The sequence below is a fragment of the Aedes albopictus genome, chromosome 2 (assembly GCF_035046485.1).
Source record: "Aedes albopictus strain Foshan chromosome 2, AalbF5, whole genome shotgun sequence".
NCBI classification, from domain to species: Eukaryota; Metazoa; Arthropoda; class Insecta; order Diptera; family Culicidae; genus Aedes; species Aedes albopictus.
Window position 1 is genome coordinate 421,235,474 of NC_085137.1, and position 16,977 is coordinate 421,252,450.

Here is a 16,977-nt window from a genome sequence, read left to right on the forward strand (position 1 = left end):
TGCGTTGATGGCTACGTAAGCAATCCAATCTTTTCGAGCCGGTGAGCCGCAGATGTGTTCTGTTGTATATGTTGTGAGTGTAGTGGTTTACATATGGTAAGAGAATTTAAACTTCCATTTCATATGGTGGACCTTGTAGAGTTACAATCAAACTCACGCGAGGCCAGCAGTAGTAGGTACGTAGGTTACAAGGTATCTGAGAAAAAATGCAGGAATCCCAAAAAGAACTAGAGAAGTCCTCAGTACCGGAGGAATCTCAAAATCGCTGCTCAAAATAAACTTTTCCTACTTCTTTGTTTCCTCGAATCTTCGGTCAGGAACGGTTGTCAGTTTTGTCAATAAATAATGTTTGGGATTTTGATAAAATGCAGCATATTGACATAGCCCCAATTGCAAAATGTGAAAATCGATTTAAAATACACAATTGTTCGAAAAATGCTCAATTATTGCATCAATACATATCAATTCCATTTTATTCAAAAAAGTGCAGGAAAATGCAAAAATACAAAAAATACAAATTAATGCACCAAAAATACACCAATTCGATTTTCAATACACAGGGCTGCATCGAAAATACATGAGTGAATCGCCCCTCGATTTTTCTAGTACCGTACAATTACGCACAAAAAAAGATCAGTACTAACCGTTCAACAATTGAAGATTTACCCTACCAAAATTTCTAGAATTCTAGAAGAATGGTCAAAAATGTGTCTATCAATGTTTCCATCATAATATTATCTAGTAGATTTTACAAACATCACCAACGATTCATTTTAATTAACATTATTCGATGACAAGATATTAATTTCATTTATTTAGTATTACATCAAATTCAAGATAAAACTGAATCAACAATATTTCTCCATAATACACGGTTCGTGGCTGCCGCTCTCCATCCTCGGTCGCGCCCAATGCTCGCCAAGTCACGTTCCACCTGGTCCGCCCATCGTGCTCTCTGCGCTCCACGCCTTCTTGTGCCAACCGGATCAGTTGCAAACACCAGCTTTGCAGGGTTGTTGTCCGGCATTCTTGCAACATGCCCTGCCCACCGTATCCTTCCGGCTTTGGCTACCTTCTGGATGCTGGGTTCGCCGTAAAGTGCAGCGAGCTCGTGGTTCATTCTTCTCCGCCACACACCGTTCTCCTGCACACCGCCGAAGATCGTCCTTAGCACGCGTCGCTCGAAAACTCCGAGTGCTTGCAGGTCCTCCTCGAGCATGGTCCATGTCTCGTGCCCGTAGAGGATTACCGGTCTTATTAGCGTTTTGTACATGGTGCATTTGGTGCGTGGGTGAATCTTTTTCGACCGCAGTTTCTTCTGGAGCCCGTAGTAGGCCCGACTTCCGCTGATGATGCGCCTCCGAATTTCACGGCTCACGTTGTTGTCAGCCGTCAATAAGGATCCGAGGTAGACGAATTCCTCCACCACCTCGAAAGTATCCCCGTCTATCGTAACATTACTACCCAGACGGATCCGGTCGTTTTCGGTTCCGCCTACCAGCATGTACTTTGTTTTTGAGGCATTCACCACCAGTCCGACCTTTGCTGCTTCGCGTTTCAGGCGGGTGTACAGCTCTGCCACCGTTCCAAATGTTCTTGCAATAATGTCCATGTCGTCCGCAAAGCACACAAATTGACCGGATTTTGTGAAAATCGTTCCTCGGCTGTTGAGCCCGGCTCGTCGCATAACACCTTCCAGGGCGATGTTGAAGAGTAGGCATGAGAGTCCATCACCTTGTCTCAGTCCCCGGCGAGATTCAAATGAACTGGATAGTTCACCCGAAACCCTTACGCAGTTTTGCACACCGTCCATCGTTGCTTTAATCAGTCTAGTCAGCTTCCCAGGAAAGCCGTTTTCGTCCATGATTCTCCATAGCTCTGCGCGGTCGATACTGTCGTATGCCGCTTTGAAGTCGATGAACAGGTGATGCGTTGGGACCTGGTATTCACGGCATTTCTGGAGGATTTGCCGTACGGTAAAGATCTGGTCCGTTGTCGACCGGCCGTCGATGAAGCCGGCTTGATAACTTCCCACGAACTCATTTGTTTTAGGTGACAGGCGACGGAAGATGATCTGGGATAGCACTTTGTAGGCAGCATTCAAAATAGTGATCGCCCTGAAGTTCTCACATTCCAAATGGTCGCCTTTCTTGTGAATGGGGCAGATTACCCCTTCCTTCCACTCCTCCGGTAGCTGTTCGGTTTCCCAGATCCTGACTATCAGCCGATGCAAACAGGTGGCCAACTTTTCTGGGCCCATCTTGATGAGTTCAGCTGCGATACCATCCTTACCAGCTGCTTTGTTGGTTTTGAGCTGGTGAATGGCATCCTTAACTTCCCTCAGCGTGGGAGTTGGTTCGTTTCCGTCCTCCGCTGCACTGACGTCGTCGTTTCCTCCGTTGCCGTGGGCTCCCGCGCCTACGTTCTCCACGCCGTTCAGGTGCTGATCGAAGTGCTGCTTCCACCTTTCGATCACCTCACGTCCGTCCGTCAAAAGGCCTCCGTCTTTATCCCTGCAGATTTCGGCTCGCGGCACGAAGCCGTTGCGGGATGCGTTGAGCTTCTGATAGAACTTCCGTGTTTCTTGGGAACGGCACAGCAGTTCCATTTCTTCACACTCCGCTTCTTCCAGGCGGCGCTTTTTCTCCCGAAAGAGGCGGGTTTGCTGTTTCCGCTTCTGTTTATAACGTTCCACGTTCTGTCGAGTCCCTTGCTGCAGCATTACCGCCCTCGCTGCATTCTTCTCCTCCAAAACCGTTCTGCACTCTTCGTCGAACCATTCGTTCCGTCGATTCCGTTCCACGTATCCGATGGTGCTCTCGGCTGCGTCGTTGATGGCTGCTTTCACTGTACTCCAGCAGTCCTCTAGAGGGGCCTCATCGAGCTCGCCCTCGTCTGGCAACGCGGCTTCGAGATTCTGCGCGTATGCTGAGGCGACATCCGGTTGCTTCAGTCGCTCTAGGTTGTACCGTGGCGGTCGCCGGTACCGTACATTGTTGATGACGGAGAGTTTTGGGCGCAGTTTGACCATCACCAGATAGTGGTCGGAGTCGATGTTGGCGCCACGATAGGTCCTGACGTCGATAATGTCGGAGAAGTGCCGTCCGTCAATCAGAACGTGGTCGATTTGAGATTCCGTCTGCTGTGGTGATCTCCAGGTGTAACGATAAGGGAGGCTGTGTTGGAAAAAGGTGCTACGTATGGCCATATTTTTGGAGGCGGCGAAATCAATGAGTCGTAGGCCGTTTTCGTTCGTCTGCTGGTGGGCGCTGAACTTACCAATCGTCGGTCTGAATTCCTCCTCCTGGCCTACCTGAGCGTTCAAATCACCTATGATGATCTTGACGTCGTGGCTTGGGCAGCGATCGTACTCACGTTCGAGCTGCGCGTAAAATGCGTCCTTGTCATCATCAGTACTTCCGGAGTGTGGGCTGTGCACGTTTATTATGCTGAAGTTGAAGAATCGGCCTCTGATCCTCAACCTGCACATTCTTTCGTCGATCGGCCACCAACCGATCACGCGCCTCTGCATATCACCCATCACGATGAAAGCTGTTCCCAGCTCGCGTGTGTTGCCGCAGCTCTGGTAAATGGTATGATTACCTCTAAACGTTCGCACCATGGATCCTGTCCAACACACCTCCTGCAGCGCTACGATGCCGAACCCGCGGTCCTTCAGTAGATCGGCGAGTATGCGGGTGCTCCCAATGAAGTTGAGAGATCGGCAGTTCCACGTACCGAGTTTCCAATCGCAAGTCCTTTTCGTTCGCTGGGGTCGTTGCCGTTGGTCTCGGTTCGTATTATTCTGTTGCTGATTTTCCGTTACAATGGTTTTTTACGGCTGGCTCGTAGGGCCTGACACCAACCCCCTACTTTCCGGAGGACCATAGTGCACAGTTGAGCTTAGAGTCCTTCCCTGGCACTCGGACGTAGATCAGCCGCCCCTAACATGGGGATCAGACGCTGTTGTGAGCCGCTCCTCCTGGAGAACAGACGCTCAGGTTTGCCGAAGCAAACCCCCCCTTCCCTGTCAGCCTACGACCAAAGTTCCCACCGGGGTTGGTTACCCGATCTTCCCTAAGGTTGCTCATAGTTTCCGGCCGGTACCGCGTGGAGGTAGGGATAGGAGTTGCTGGGCAGAGGCTAGTGGATCACAACGGGATCTGAATTGCGCAGCATACCCAGCCTTTACCGTGCCAAGATATTAAGTTCTAGTTAAATTGCAGTTTATAAAAAAACGAAGGACCAATATTCGTTAGGTACTTTTCCTTCGAATGGCAATCCCCTGAATAAATCGTTTCCCAGAATCATCTGTTATGCACCCTCTAAATAGTGGAAATCTTTGTCAATTTTGAGTTGGGCTACCTTCTTACTCCGTCTTCCCCTATACGATCAAGCATGGTGTTCAACAATCTCAAACATTACTTTCTACGACCTTTAACAATAGAACAATAATGAGTAATTTATTTTGAGGTCCGCCATGACGTAATGAAATTCGACGAAAAATCTACTGGAGCTTCGCAAATGTAAAAAATCCAGCCATGCGAAATTTTATCTTTCCGCTAACGTAAACAGTTGTAATATTCACCCTCATTCTTGTGTTTACGGACGTATCAACTTTCGAACGTATTTGATTCGTTCGATTCCGTACGTAACTCATTTGATTTTGCTGGCGTAAACGGGAATGCCAACGATTTACGTTCGAATACGGAATTTACGATCAGGAATGAGTGTGATTGATATAAATTTGTCAACCAATAGTATTGATTTATATTTTATGATGACCGTTCTTCCACGCGTTTTTGTGTAATTATCTTCGCTTCTCCGCTGATGCAATACATACCAAGTTTATCCACAGCGACAAACTTGGCGGTGAAGCAATTCTAATGATCAATGTATTTGTCCGGCTGTTTGACAACTTTGACTAAGGTTTCATCCAAGCACGGAAAACAAACAGCGATTCTAGCGAGAAAGAATGCTGTATGTCATTGCAGCTGAGCGCACAGCAGCACACATTTTAGGGGGCACAAAGCCATATAAATTCTTTGCTGCTCAGACTGGCTCACCTCACCGTGTGTCGTTTTCAGCCATCCACCAGTCAACAGCGACGATAACTTCCCGCCATGATGATTGCAAATTTTAACAATGTTATGTTAGGGAAAAACAACAACAATGTCAACAACGGCAAATTGTGTCATTTCGGGAGTAATTCGCGAATAGGGCGTAACTAACAAAGCAATAACAATGCGAAAACAACAACCGAATTTTGCTGATCAAATTTTAATTCCTATTTAGAAGTAATACAGAATAATTCAACTTAAATAAGGTTAATTGATACAGTCCTGACATAGTTTCTTGTTTTTCTAAGAACACTGCACGAATTTGATATTTTTTGCACTTGCATTCATTTAATTACGCCTGAATTGATACCTGAGAATGCTAGTTTCGCCCAATACTATGCGCCTCAAATCGATATTATTTTCAGAATCGCCTTTTACTATTCGCCTTGTTTATGATTTTGACAGAATTTCGCCATTTGCTTTCGCCGTGTTTACGTTTTGATTTCAGTTTCGCCTTCTACTATCGCCGTGTTTACGTGTTGATTTCAGTTTCGCCTTTCACTTTCGTAAACAAAACACCAAACAAAACAAAGGAGTAGAAGGCGTAATTCTTGTTTTTGTTCGTTTGGAATAGAATGGGATTACGCCTTTCACTCAATCAGTGATTTTCAATAGTTAGAAAAGTGATATCAAGGAAACTTTGTGAGCATTTAGAAGACAAATCTAGCTTCTTTTCACTCCTGCAATTACTCAAATTGTGTACATTTTGTTGGTTACGGCTTTTTCGCTAATTATTACGGATTTGTTTTAAAACGGAATCGACTTCAATAGCACGCTGCAAATTGGTGTGGTTCAACTAGTTAGCGCTTTCCAGCGGTATTCGAAACTGATAACAAAGGCCGGTCAACACAGGCGACGACGACGACACTGGCAGTGATGGCTGGAGTGTTATCAGGAAAAAAAGCAAAAAGTAAAAAGTGCTAAATGAGTCAAGAAAGTTGAGTGTACACATATGGATGATTATCATCGGTAAACATTATCAGACAAGGGAGCTTAATCTGTACCAACTCATTTATCGTTCAATTTACTACGTATAATTGACTGACGGAAGCACCGCTTCCAACTTTGGCGTATCGCGATTCGTTGGAGATTTAGGTAAGGAAACGTAAGCAAACGTCTCGATCATCGAACAGCCTTGAACATTTTATCAGACTTAGCTCTAATGACACCATCTTCTTACATATTACATAATACACTAGAATAAGGGACATCGAACTTTAAAAAGTTCTTTCTTAGCTTAAAGTGAAGATATGACGATGCCACACTACGATCTGATTTAAAGAATATCAATTGGCGTTTTCGACGACAGTCGATGACCTTAATTAGGGTCTGGGACCATTTGGAGAGGGGGACCTATTATGGGCACTTGTTGCTATAGCTTAGTCAATATCAATCCGATTGACTTAAATTTTTGATCAAGGCTAGATACTGTACGTATCTGATTGTGTCCCAAAAATCAAGTCAATCGGTTAAAAATTGACTGAGTTATAGCAACAATTACCCAAAATAGGCCCCCTGCCCAAATGGTTTTATCTGCAACAAAAATTTTCGAGATCATGTCATTATCTGTTACCAGTAGGGATAAAGAGTAATCGCCACACCTTTTTTGTTGCTTGTTTTGTGCCTCTTTTGTCTGACAATTCTCTTCACTGATACTAACATAAAATGCTTCAATCTGTCAAATTTGATTTGGTAAAACGAAATATTTTGCATGAGTCATTAATAAGGTTGACCAATTTACCCTTTGATTGTTAAAAAAAAATAGTTCCATGCTTAATGGCGTGCAGTTAAAAACGCCCAAACCACATATTTTGCCCTATAAATTGAGGTATAGCTCAAAATTGTGACGTGCAGGAACAAATCCAAGCCCAGATTCGGATTCAGCTGCCTAAAATATGTCAGAGACACAAAAGTTTGCTCTTGAGATAAAAAAATTTTGCGCTGTTTTATAGTTTCACGCTCAGCTTCTGAATTGAGCTGTAGGTGATCAGTAGGACATTCTCAGCACTTGATAGTATCAGATATCAGTAGGTCGGCTCCAGAGGCACGTTTTCCTCCATTTCAAGATTAGTGCCATATCGCCATGAACAAGAGCCTATTCATCACCCAGGTCCAAACGAATATAATCAACTGAAAATGGCATTCCAGAAGAGTAGCAGTAATACAATCATCTTTCGTTACACTTGGACATATTAAAAAAAAATGGGATTGTCAGCTACTGTTTCACCGTTTCTGAATCACTGAAATACTACAAATCAAAATTACAGTCAACTCTAGTCTAGCAGTGATGACTCGTTCGATAGCCTGAGACCATACGAACAAAAACGCAAACTGTGTTTGCATCCATCACTAGCACTAATATCTCAACGTATTGACAACGGCCCAACCAGATACTCTAGAGTACCCAGGCGATTGGAGGACTACATAACTACTGGAATTATAGGGTAAAGGGTACAACCAGTTGTGCCAAGAAAGTTTTAGAGTTCTCCATTGTACACACCGTCCAAAACATGAGCTGTTCAATATTCTTAGACAATATTCAGGAAACCCTGTGACCCGTACCTTCTGACTCTTTCCATATCTACATACAAGTCTACATACCATCTCATATAAATGGCAATTAGATTCCACATACGGCGGTAGCTCTATTAGATAGGTTAATGTATTGTACAAAAAATTACTGTGATGTTTCAAGTTAGGCTAGCTTTTTTTCACACATTTCAAGCATAATTTTTCAAATCGACGTATCTAACTTTTTCACTGATCTGAATAAATTCATGGTCAATGTTGACGACCATTTCACTAAAATAGTTTTTTTATAAAAATACTTTTCATAAGTTTTTTTGTGCTTAACATCACCAGGGATATAGCACGCACTAGGTAAGAAACAAAACCTACTCATTCCATATCATTTTCACAATGAATTTTGACAAAAATACACATACACCGGGTTGGTTAGAGATACGTCATGCCAGATACGTCGCTTTTGTATGGTGCCAGTTTGGTGTATCTGTTGATTTTGATTTTGGCTAGATACGTCGTTTGGTTTTCTCATATATCAAAGTTGTAAACATCAAAATAGTTAGATACGTCGTTTCGAATAATATGCTTAGTTAAACAAATTAAGCAATAAATCATCAAACAGTGATGTGGATTCTTTAATTTGCTTTATGAATCATACATACAGCTGAAAACCCGGATTTGTTTACATTCTCGAGTTACGTCGGATTGAAAAGTTATGCTTGATTTATGTACATGATTCTTTCGAATCACGTTCTTACAGAGATTATGGCAAGACGGATGCAGTATGTTGCCACGCTTGATTGGCGCTACTAACAATAGTGCATAGCATAACTTCAGCTGAAGCAAAAACGACGGTTCTTCGCATAATAATCGTTCTATTTAAATTAATATTATACATGGGCAACTATCCATAGAATGACAGTATGTGCATACGTATACACATTTTCGTTCGCATCTACCCATCTGGAACGAAACATACATGGATGAGTCATTGCAATCCACGATGCAGTTAAATCTACATGTTTATAAGAAAATGTGCTTCAAATAAACAAATCATAAGATGATTTTATTTTAAAACCTTCAAGGCCTGGCAACTCGGTCAACCTGTTTCTCCCCATGGACATTCACTTTCATTGGTATTCAATGAAGCTCGCACGCACGCACAACTAGCCGCACATATACGGGCCACACCACAGTCTAATGAGAGTGATATAACATTGTTATTTGCATTATCTTTACTTGCAATTGTTGTTTGTAGTGGCAACGATATTTATCATTGTGTACAAAGGTAATATGTACTAAGACTTATTTTATTAAGTGTGAGAAGCTATCAAAGACTTACCTCCCCATATTCCAATCTTGAGCTGCTTCTTATCCAAGTTCTCCACATATTCGCCGACAAATCGATTCAGAACGTCGGCGACGATGCTCTCGAACACCATCGTGGAGACGTTCCGCTAACTGTGGTCGCACTGATAAATCCAAATTGAATCACCAGGAAGATGAACTTGGGTTCAATATGTAAATCACTTCGCTTAGTACTTTGCTTCTATTTTTACCTCACTATTCGAGTAAAACACAGCTGTTGTGCTACTTTATCTACACACTACGAGCTACGTCTTCCACATGTTTCACCTTGTCATGCAACAAAAACAAGATTCTCATCCTCTTCCTTTGGTATCGTTTTTTCAACAACAATATTCACTCTGTAATTACCATCCGTTAGTAAAAATCACAAATTATTATTACTATCCACACATTCCGCATGCCACAGCCACATCAGTGCCACCCAACTACGTTGTTTTACTGCATTGAACCATCATTTTCAGAAGAAAACAACACTGGCGATAATCATGGCCGATGACATCATTTTCATCCACTTTTTCTCTAGCTCGAAAAACCACCTCCCCAACTATCTATTGCGATAACTTCCACTTCCAGCGATTACCGGAACTACCGAATAAACGATTAATCAACAATACAGACGCGAATGCCCCCGATAATGGCACCTAATCACATTTTTTCTTCACTTTCCGCTGGCAGTGGTTTCACCTTCACCTTTGCCTAAACAGCGCAAAAAGAAAAAAAAAATCTGACACTCTTCTGCGTCAACCTACTGAAAAGACAGGAAAATAGCTGCACAACAATCACACCGCGATTCTCGTTCACAACTGATGACAGCGACTAGCGAAAGTAACTGTTTTGGTGCTGGGCGGACGGATGTCACACGGATCGGTCCGTTGGTGTTCGTGCGATCGGGTGCGAGATGTTGCGTAGTAAGCCACGATGTCGCCGTAAACAAACCGCATGGTCGGTCGCCGGTGGCCCGAACTTTTGTTGATAAGCACTGGCGACGACGGCCAGCGACCAATCGGAGGCCGGCGTTTGGTAAATAAACACCCGAACGAGCGGTACTTGTTGCTTCGTGGCCTGTGTGTTGGTGAGTAACATGTGCTCCGGCATGAATGAAAAGTACTATGAGTACCGTTGTAGGCGTGCGTAGTGGACACTGACAGTGGGCCATGCGGATTGCATCGAACGGTATTTAAAGAGGGCTGGAAGAGAAAGCGTTCGTTAAAATTTTCGTTAAAATTTAATAATTTGATGTGAGAGGTAATAAATTAGAGAAAAAAAGCTGTAATTATTGTATTATTGGATTGTTAAATTGTGAAAAATGTATTAATTTTTCGATTTTATACGAAAGAACAACGTTTTCTGAGCCACTATGCTGCCGTGAATCGCAAGTCAGTCCCATATGTAAAAAGTAGGCATTGAGAAAATGGACTCTGAAGTTTTCAAATTCAACTTCTATGTGAAACCTTGTAAAACTTAAAAAAAATTTCATGATTTGAAAACTTTTGTGATCATCATGAAACTTTCACAAATTGTTTCATATGTGAAAACGTTACTGTGAAAAATATAAAACTAAATAAAACAGTGTTCGGTTTTGTACTGCAGGGTACACAAGGTAGCAAAAGAATCTGCCTATAGCACTACTGGAATAATTTGAAAAGCGATTTGATCACGATTGTGCTGTTGTTAGTGATCAGTCACTCTCCTGTACACAGTTAGAAAAAATCACCGACTTCGGTAATGTTTTACCGAAATCTCAACCGTTAAGTTTGCTTTACAGGAAAAAATCGGTAAAGGTAGCAACTTTTACCGAAGTTCGTTAGAGTTTGACAGATAAACGATAACATTTTACCGAAATTTGTTTTATTTTTACAGAATTTCGTTGCAAACCCATTACCGAACGCTCAGCGGTTGAGATTTCGGTAAAAAATACCGAACGCGATTAGTTGTGTATGAAGGGCCAAAAAGGGTTGTGCGGACCCGCAAGCAGAGACACTTGTGCGAAACCCACGTCAGGGGGGAAAAAAAATCCTTTCGAAAGAAAGTTCTCACGAACCACTGCAAAATCAAGCAGACGATTGACAGAATACTCCCAATAGATGGGATCGAAGAGCCAGCCCTCAATCTACGAAATGTTAACAACAAGGAGGAGGCAGTCCCAGGCTCATGTCTGAATCGTTTCAATCGGATGTCCTAAAGGGACCATTCCCCCATATATGATGGGATATGTGTGTGTGGTGTGTATAAGTTTGATTGTTTATTATATAATAGAACATTCTTACCTTTTCGTTATCTGAAAAGCAGAATGTATGGTTAGCATTTATCCATACATAAAACTTACCTGCATCCTCCTGAAATAAGATGTTAATAAGTAGCAGTAAAATTCAAATAACACATACAATAAATTGTGTTCATAAAATGGCAGTGAAAGACAATTTGCATACTAAATGGCCAACTTTGACTTGCTATAACTTTGATTTCATATGACCATATGACTCATATGATATTATTGAGTTAAAATTTTGACAGTGAACTACAAATATAGTCAATTATTTTGAACAATTTCACATGGTATTTAAATTTTTTGCAAGTGCTCCGAAAAAAAAAAATATGTTTTTACCCTTCTTATCTTCGGTATAAATACCGCTCGAAAAACCGACTTTCGATCCGAGGCCCGCAGGGCCGAGTCTCATATATGTACCAATCAACTCAGCTCGATCAACTGAGCAAAAAATGTCTGCGTGTGTGTGTGTGTGTGTGTGTGTGTGTGTGTGTGTGTGTGTGTGTGTGTGTGTGTGTGTGTGTGTGTGTGTGTGTGTGTGTGTGTGTGTGTGTGTGTGTGTGTGTGTGTGTGTGTGTGTGTGTGTTTGTGTGTGTGTGTGTGTGTGTGTGTTTTTTTTTTTTTTTTTTTTTTTTTTATTCTAGGAGTCCAAAAATCTTCTAAAGACGCTGTGTGGGATTCGAATGTGCGCCTACCCACTAAAAACACTCTCCTCGTTCACCTCCACCTTAAATTCCCCTCCGGTACCACCATGCAGTATTTCTTCGGAGGGGAGGCGTTATGTGCCTTGTGCACCATCACCAATTCGTTATCCTAGTTTTCTTCATGCTATGCGCACCGCTTCATTAGTATGCTGTTAATATTACAGTATCGCCACTAAGCGACATGCATGCTATTTTTCAAATTTGTTATTCTAATTCGTTCTTAGTCTTTCGGCTCCTGTTAGCTTGTTATTGCTTAACGTACCGCCATTGAGCGGCAAACTCTATGTTAGTACCACAAATTTGTTATTCTAAAGCCACGCTGAGTTCATCGGCTCCTACTGATGTGCCCCGAAGAACGATGCCCTCTCGGTGCCGCCCGAGTGCCAATCAGCACTCGAGGCTTCCGCGCACGACTCGGATAGTCCCCGACGGTGGATATATCCTACCCGACGAAGAGTTTCCCGACACTGAAACTTCTCCCGCAACCGACTTCCCGGGCAGATGCCAAGGTCAGTCCTGCGATTCCGGTTGGAGACGGCTTCCGGTTCACAGGCGCCCTGACGACCATGCTCCGGTGCTTCTTCCCGATCGCTCTACTCTGACAGTCCCCGGCGGTGGATCTGTATTACTCCGACAGAGAAGTCCCCGACGAAAGACGTTCTCCCGTTACCGCCCGTGTGCCATTGAGCACAATGACTTCACGCGCACTACTCGGATACTCCCCGGCAGTGGATCTATCCTACTCCGACAGAGAGTTCCCCGACGTAGGAAGTTCTCCCGAATACCGACCGAGAGCCAGTAAGCTCCACACCTTAATCGCTCACGACACCGGTAGTCCCCGACGGCGGATCTACCACACGCGGACGGAACTACTACGCTTGCCCCGGATTGTCTCTACGATCATTCATTTGCTGCTCTCGCCATTTCCGCTGGAGAAACGACATTATCTTTACCACCGCAGCATTCACCGCGTTCCAGCAGGCTTCGTCGCGGCACATTCTAGTCACAATGTTGTCGGCCCTTATACCAGCACCGCAGATTGCTGTCATCTCGCTGCGCTCCACAGTGAAACGTGGACACTCGAAAACAACGTGTTCCGGCGATTCCTCGACATCTCCGCACTCAGGGCAGAACGGCGACCCTGCGTGTCCGAACCGGTGCAGGTATTTCTTGAAGCAGCCATGACCTGACAAGAACTGCGTCAAATGGAAATTCACTTCCCCATGATCTCTGTTTACCCATTCTACCAAATTTGGAATAAGCCGGTGGGTCCACCTTCCCTTCGCTGTGGTATTCCACTCGTGTTGCCACTTCGCCATCGTGACGACTCGCGCTGCCTTCCGAGCTCCTCTAGCGCCCCTGGCCTCGTAGCACTCTTTGTCCTCTTCCAGAACGAAGACGATAGGGACCATTCCGGCGATCACGCACACCGCATCTGATGATATCGTGCGATAGGCGCTCGCCACTCTCATGGCCATCAGTCTGTGCGTGCTGCAGAGCTGAACGCGATTCCTCCTAGTTTTTGTTGCGGTCGCCCAAGCCGGACCAGCGTACCTTAGGATCGATGTGGACACGCTAGCTAGTAACCGCCTCTTGCTACTGCTGATTGCCGAGTTGTTCGGCATGATCCTCGACAATGCTGTGATCACCTTTGCTGCTTTTCCGCAGGCATAATCGACGTGGCTATTGAAATTTAACCGGTCGTCGATCATAACGCCGAGATGCTTCAATTCCCGCTTGGAGTCTATGGCATGTTCCCCGACTATGATTGCAGCCTTCTGCACCACCTTGCAGTTGCTGATCAGCACCAGCTCCGTTTTCTGGTGGGCTATGGATAGTTTCTTCATCTGCATCCAGCTCTCAACAGCATCTACCGCCTCCGTAGCAAGTATCTCCACTGCTTCTAGGGACTCGCCAACTACCACCAACGTGATATCGTCCGCGAATCCGACGATTTTGACGCCTGTCGGTAGCTGCAGTGTCAGCACCCCGTTGTACATTGCGTTCCACAACGTCGGACCTAGGATAGACCCCTGAGGGACGCCTGCACTTATCGTGACGTTCTTTTGCCCTGCACTAGTATGGTAGCACAGAGTCCGGTTTTCGAAGTAGCTACTGAGAATCCTGCAGAGGTAGTCCGGAACCTTCATCTCGTGCAGCGCTGTAGCGATGGCTTCCCAGCTTGCGCTGTTAAATGCATTCTTCACATCGATCGTGACGACGGCACAGAAGCGGTTACCCCGTCGTTTTTTCGTCCTTGCTTTGTCGGCTGTAGCAACAACCGCCTGGATAGCATCTATCGTTGACTTCCCTCTTCGGAATCCGAATTGCATCCCCGACAGACCATGCTCTCCTTCCGTGAAAGTTGTCAGCCTATTGAGGATGACTCTTTCTAGCAGCTTGCCGAGCGTATCCAGCAAGCATATCGGCCGGAATGAACCTGGTTCACCGGGTGGCTTGCCTGGTTTCGGTAGCAGTACCAGTTTTTGCCTTTTCCACTGAGACGGGAAACAACCCTCATCTAGGCAGATCTGCAGAGAAGTCCGGAACATATCTGGGTTGGCCTCGACAGCTGTTCTCAACGCTATGTTGGGGATACCATCCGGGCCGGGCGCTTTCTTCGCCTTCATTTTCTTGGCCGCTGCTATCAGCTCGTCGTTGGTGATACTCACTCTCTCCTCGCCTGTATGGCCGTATGGAGTCGGTGACCATATCGTAGGCTCGTGTTGAGGGAACAACCCTTCGACGATAACTTGCAGCTTCTCTGGGCATGTCTCAGCGGGTACCGCTGGGCCTCTGATTTTGGCCATCGCCACTCTGTATGCATCTCCCCATGGGTTTGCATCAGCATCCCGGCACAACTCCTTAAAGCTTGTTTTCTTGCTCCGCTTGATCTCCTCCTTCAGAGCAGCTTTTTCGGCTCGCAGCACTACTCTACGTTCTTCTCTCTCGCCGTCGGTTCTAGCTCTTTGCATTCGTCTCCTGGCTTTGAGGCAGGCTTTCCTGAGGTCCCGAAGCGCTCCATTCCACCAGTATGCCGGACGACGTCTATGGTTCGGCTCGAACTTTCTAGGCATGGTTGTGTCGCACGCACGCACCAGCGCTGCCGTTAGCTCCTCCGGCCTTAGATTCGACCCCGGATCTTCTCTTCTGAGAGCTTCGACGAACAGCTCCTTGTTGAACTGCTTCGTCTTCCACATTCGATCGCGAGGTTGACTGCCAGTTAGTGTACTCCCTGGCCGTGATCCAATACTATACCGGACCTCCTGGTGGTCGCTGTGAGTGTATCCGTCGCAAACTCTCCAGTTCATGTTTCGCGCCAGCACGGGACTACAGAAGGTGATGTCGATTATTGATTCTCGACCATCCCTTCGGTAGGTGCTGGTGCTTCCTACGTTGGCCAAGTCCACGTCGAGCTTTGCTAGCGCTTCTAGCAGAACACGCCCTCTTGGGTTGGTGAGGCGGCTGCCCCACTCAATCGCCCAGGCATTAAAGTCACCGGCGATTACGACTGGTCTCCGGTCGGCTAGCTTGTCGGTTATCTCGTCTAGCATCTGGTTGAACCGTTCTGTAGTCCACCGAGGAGGTGCGTAGCAGCTACAAACAAAAACTCCGTTAATTTTGGCGATCACGAAGCCTTCGTTTGCCTGGTACACTACTTCCTGGATGGGATACTTCCCCATCGTCCATATAGCAGCTGTCTTCGCCTTATCTGCGATCCAGTTACCGTCTCCAGCTGGTATACGATACGGCTCAGAAAGGATAGCCACATCGCACTTCGACTCCGATACGGATTGCCACAGCAACTGTTGTGCTGTGTCGCAATGGTTGAGGTTTAGTTGAGTTACCTCCACTGCGGTTTAGTACCTCTCGCCTGCTTAAAGGCCGGACATCTAGGGCCTCCCGTCGCGTGTCTGTTGCGACTTTTGTCGACACAAAACAGACATCTTTGCTCGTTGTTACAGTCTTGCGCCTTGTGACCTTCCTGACCGCACCACCTGCACAGCTTACTCCTGTCGATTCCTTTGCAGTTCCGCGCCAGGTGGCCGTATTCCAGACACCTGTAGCACCCTTCCGGTCGCTGGGAGAACCTCAGTGGGCAAACTGAACAACCGACTTTGATTTTGCCGATTGTCATCGCTTTGTTGGCTGCGTCTACTGGAAGCTTTATCGACGCTGCCTGCGTTCCAAACGGTCCTCTTCTCAAGCGTACCGTCATTTCCACGCCTTCCAAGTTACATTGATCCCTCATGGCGAGTCGCACTTCCTCCTCGGTGGTGATCTCGTCCAAATCCTTGCATTGGAGCGTCGCTTCGGGACACATGGCTTTCACGTGCACCTTTTCGCCCATTACTCTCTCTGTAAGCTCTTTATACGCTGAGCTTCTGTTTTTCGAGTCTCTTTTCAACTCGAAGATCATGTCTCCTGCTTGGGTTCGTCTGATCTTCTGGACGTCATCACCAAACTCCTTGAGTTGCGGATCCGTTCTCATGGCCCGCAAGACGTCGGCGTACGTGTCTTCGCTGGTTTTTACGATGACCGCTTCACCTTTCTTCCTCCTCCTGATAGGTTTTTGCGTTTTAGCGCTATCCTTTTTGTTTCTGTCCTTCCTGTTCCGGACCTCGCGCCAGGGGGAATCACCCTTTCCGCCGCTAATCACTTCGTTCGTCGGTCTTGCATCCGCATTCTTTTGTTTTTTGGGTGCTGCGAGCCTTTCATCTCCAGGTGATGATCTGGTTCTCTTTGGGGTGAATGCTGGTGTGCTATCCATCCCCAATGGCTTTCCTTTCGTCTTGGTACCTCTACCGGGGGCTGTTCCGGTTTTCGCCTGTTGTAGTACCGCTGCTGCCAGGGCGTTCTTAGTCGCCGCCAACTCGGATTCAGCAGCTTCCGCTCTCTGTAACAGCCTTCTCCAGTCTTTGATGGCTGACCCAAGGCTACCTTGGATCCTTGCAACGAGGTCCTTGATATCCTTGTGCACGTTGTGCCTTTTGTC

The 16,977-nt window shown here is 45.7% G+C and overlaps 1 protein-coding gene across 7 annotated transcripts in view; it reads right to left on the reverse strand.

The window, feature by feature from the left end:
- LOC109417792 (intermembrane lipid transfer protein Vps13) overlaps window positions 1-9,897 on the reverse strand; it is a 70,132-nt gene extending 60,235 nt beyond the window's left edge. For 5 of the 7 annotated variants that reach the window (XM_029869650.2, XM_062853551.1, XM_029869651.2 and 2 more), the window contains exon 1: window positions 8,986-9,825. In XM_029869650.2, coding sequence (XP_029725510.1) covers window positions 8,986-9,085 — 100 coding nt within the window. In that variant the 5' untranslated portion in view covers window positions 9,086-9,825. Of the gene's footprint in view, window positions 1-8,985 lie in introns of all 7 variants that reach the window. The other 2 variants (XM_062853550.1, XM_062853549.1) reach the window with 2 other exon arrangements.
- Between the last annotated feature and the right edge of the window lie 7,080 nt (window positions 9,898-16,977).